The following is a 2,500-nucleotide window of genomic DNA, read 5'->3' on the forward strand; positions in this document are numbered from 1 at the left end:
GAGTCTGAGCTTCCTCCATTAATCTGCCGATGAGATTGGAAGAGCTTTGTGCGCAAAAGCAACCTATACACAAATATCAAATCAGGACAGGAACCAGGTGTAGTGCGTCCCGAGCATTTCCTCATATACAGTGTGTATTAAAATCCAATTCCACGCACATCCACACAATCCTCTCTTGTATTTACTGTACGTGTGTGAATAAGAATACGCAAGACAGAGTCTGGTAAAAGGCAAGAAAGACTGATTTCTTTTCCTCAGCACAATCTCCTCAGTGCAGTGTACAGCCTCATTCCCAGAAAAATAAAGAGATATAAAGACGGAGGATGGAGAAGAGTGAAAGGATGAAGAGATGGAAAGGAAGGTGAATCAAAACTTGGGTCTCTCTCTCTCTCTCTCTCTCTCTCTCTCTCTCTCTTTATCTTTAATGAAACATTTCTATGGAGAATCTCTGTTTTAATGTTTTGTCTGAAAGTGTTTTACTTAGTGTTTGAGCTGCTAAACTTTATTTTTTGGTCTGTGTGAGCAGGAAAAAAAAACAAGTGAAAAAGGAAAACATTGGTTTACTCTACTAGAAGAGAGAGAGAGAATCTGGGGGGGGGGGAAGGGGTCGCATTTCATCAGGAAAGCTAGCAATTAGCCTATAGACAAATTGTGTTAAAAATAGCTTTCAGTGGAGAAAGGGAAGTGGTAGTTTAGTGATAAATGTGTTGGACATCTAATCGAAAGGTTGTGTGTTCAAATCCCTGGTCCACCAAGCTGCCACTCCTGGGCCCCTGGGCAAGGCCCTTAACCCTCAGTTGAGATGAATAAATGAGATATGTGTCGCTCTGGATACAGATGTCTGCCAAATGTGTGTGTGTGTGTGTGTGTGTGTGTGAATAAGGACTAAAGTGTGTTGAGTTGCTGTTGTTAATACCTCTTCTGGTCTAATGAGTAAATACCATGTAGATGGTCATGATGATGATGTAAGATATTATATAAGGTGGGGTTTGGGTGCACAATACTAACTTGGCAAAATGGTCTTGTATCTGTTTTTGGTTCCGAGACTGGGAATGTCTAGATCCTTTGGATCTACGAAGTTCATTGGAATTTCCTGATGAGGAAAAAATATACACAAAATCCACAACATTGTCAAACTGTAAAAATGGTTTATTATGTAAAAGAAACTATGTATAATAATCTGGACTGCAAGATTAGAAGGAAACTGTAAAAATCCTTTCTATGCGTGAACACGTGTCAGTACAGAGACACTGGATCATGTGGAATGAGCTTGTGACTCACAGCGAACTCGGCGTGCAGGGAATGTGTGTTGAGCGTCGCGTCTCTGAGCTGCTGCCGTGTGAGGACTCGGCTGGCTGACTGCAGGTACTCCTGAGCCACGCGCTGGCGAGGAGTGTTCACTCTGCAATTCAGAGGCTCCACAGAGCCGAGCGCGCTCATATCCAACACCAATGACACGTTAGAGCCTCGTCTGCAAAGAAAGGAACACACACACACGCACACACACAAACACACACAGACAGGCTGTTACAGAGACAGAAGCTGTCCTTATTGCTTGTACAAAGCAACACACTTCAAAAAATAAAATAAAATAAAATAAATAAATAAATATATATATATATATATATATATATATATATATATATAAATATATATATATATATATATATATATTTTTAAATACCTCACACGGTAATCACAGCCATTAGCCATTAGCATAACAATACATTACTGTTTTCTCATAATTCCTGAATAAAACCTAAAAAGTAATACGATTACTTAAAACCACTATAAACTGCTTCCAGTAAATGAAATTACATCAATAAGAAAGGTACAGTAGTTTCTTCTTTCATCAGTTCATCACAAAAAAAGCCTTTTCAACAATCTAGCTAGCAATTAGCACACAAATAGTCTTTAACAGCAGCTGTTTGGTCTCTAGTTAGAAGCTGGGCTTTTTTGTCTAGTTTTTTTTATGTAAGGGAAAAAAATCTTTGACATCTAAGTTTTGTCACAATCCTGCAGTATTGCTTTATAAAATAAATCTAATTTATTTGTATAGCATTTTTAACAACGGACATTGTCTTAGACTTGTATTTAAATGTGTTTGTATTTATCCCTAATGAACAAGTCTGAGGTGACTGAGGTGACTGAGGTGAGGAAAAACTCCCTTAGATGGAAGAGGAAGTAACCTTGAGAGGAACCAGACTCAAAAGTGAACCTCATCCTCATTTGTGTGACACTGGAGGGTGTGATTATAAATATACAGTCTGACATTTGTGTATTGATGATGAAAATACAAAGCTTCTCTTGCTTACATATACAGTACATATAAGTACAGGTTTCATGATTGTGTATAATTTGTACACACGTTCTGCTTTATTCTCATGTTTTATACACTTAAGACATACAGCATGTACAGCTTTAAGACACTGTTGAACAGTTTCATTTGTTCCTATTGTTTAGTTTAGTCATTAAATCCTTTCAGATGCTTCTAAACCTT

General features: G+C 37.8%; 1 protein-coding gene across 5 annotated transcripts in view; it reads right to left on the reverse strand.

Annotated features, from left to right (window-relative positions):
- ptprr (protein tyrosine phosphatase receptor type R) overlaps window positions 1-2,500 on the reverse strand; it is a 46,086-nt gene that overhangs the window by 9,125 nt on the left and 34,461 nt on the right. For all 5 annotated transcript variants that reach the window (XM_060889534.1, XM_060889530.1, XM_060889532.1 and 2 more), the window contains 2 exons: window positions 1,282-1,471; window positions 1,009-1,093 (listed from right to left, as the gene is read on the reverse strand). In XM_060889534.1, the coding sequence (XP_060745517.1) occupies window positions 1,009-1,093; window positions 1,282-1,471 (275 nt within the window). The remainder of the gene's footprint in view (window positions 1-1,008; window positions 1,094-1,281; window positions 1,472-2,500) is intronic.

This window comes from Tachysurus vachellii, chromosome 16 (assembly GCF_030014155.1).
Source record: "Tachysurus vachellii isolate PV-2020 chromosome 16, HZAU_Pvac_v1, whole genome shotgun sequence".
Taxonomy (NCBI): domain Eukaryota; kingdom Metazoa; phylum Chordata; class Actinopteri; order Siluriformes; family Bagridae; genus Tachysurus; species Tachysurus vachellii.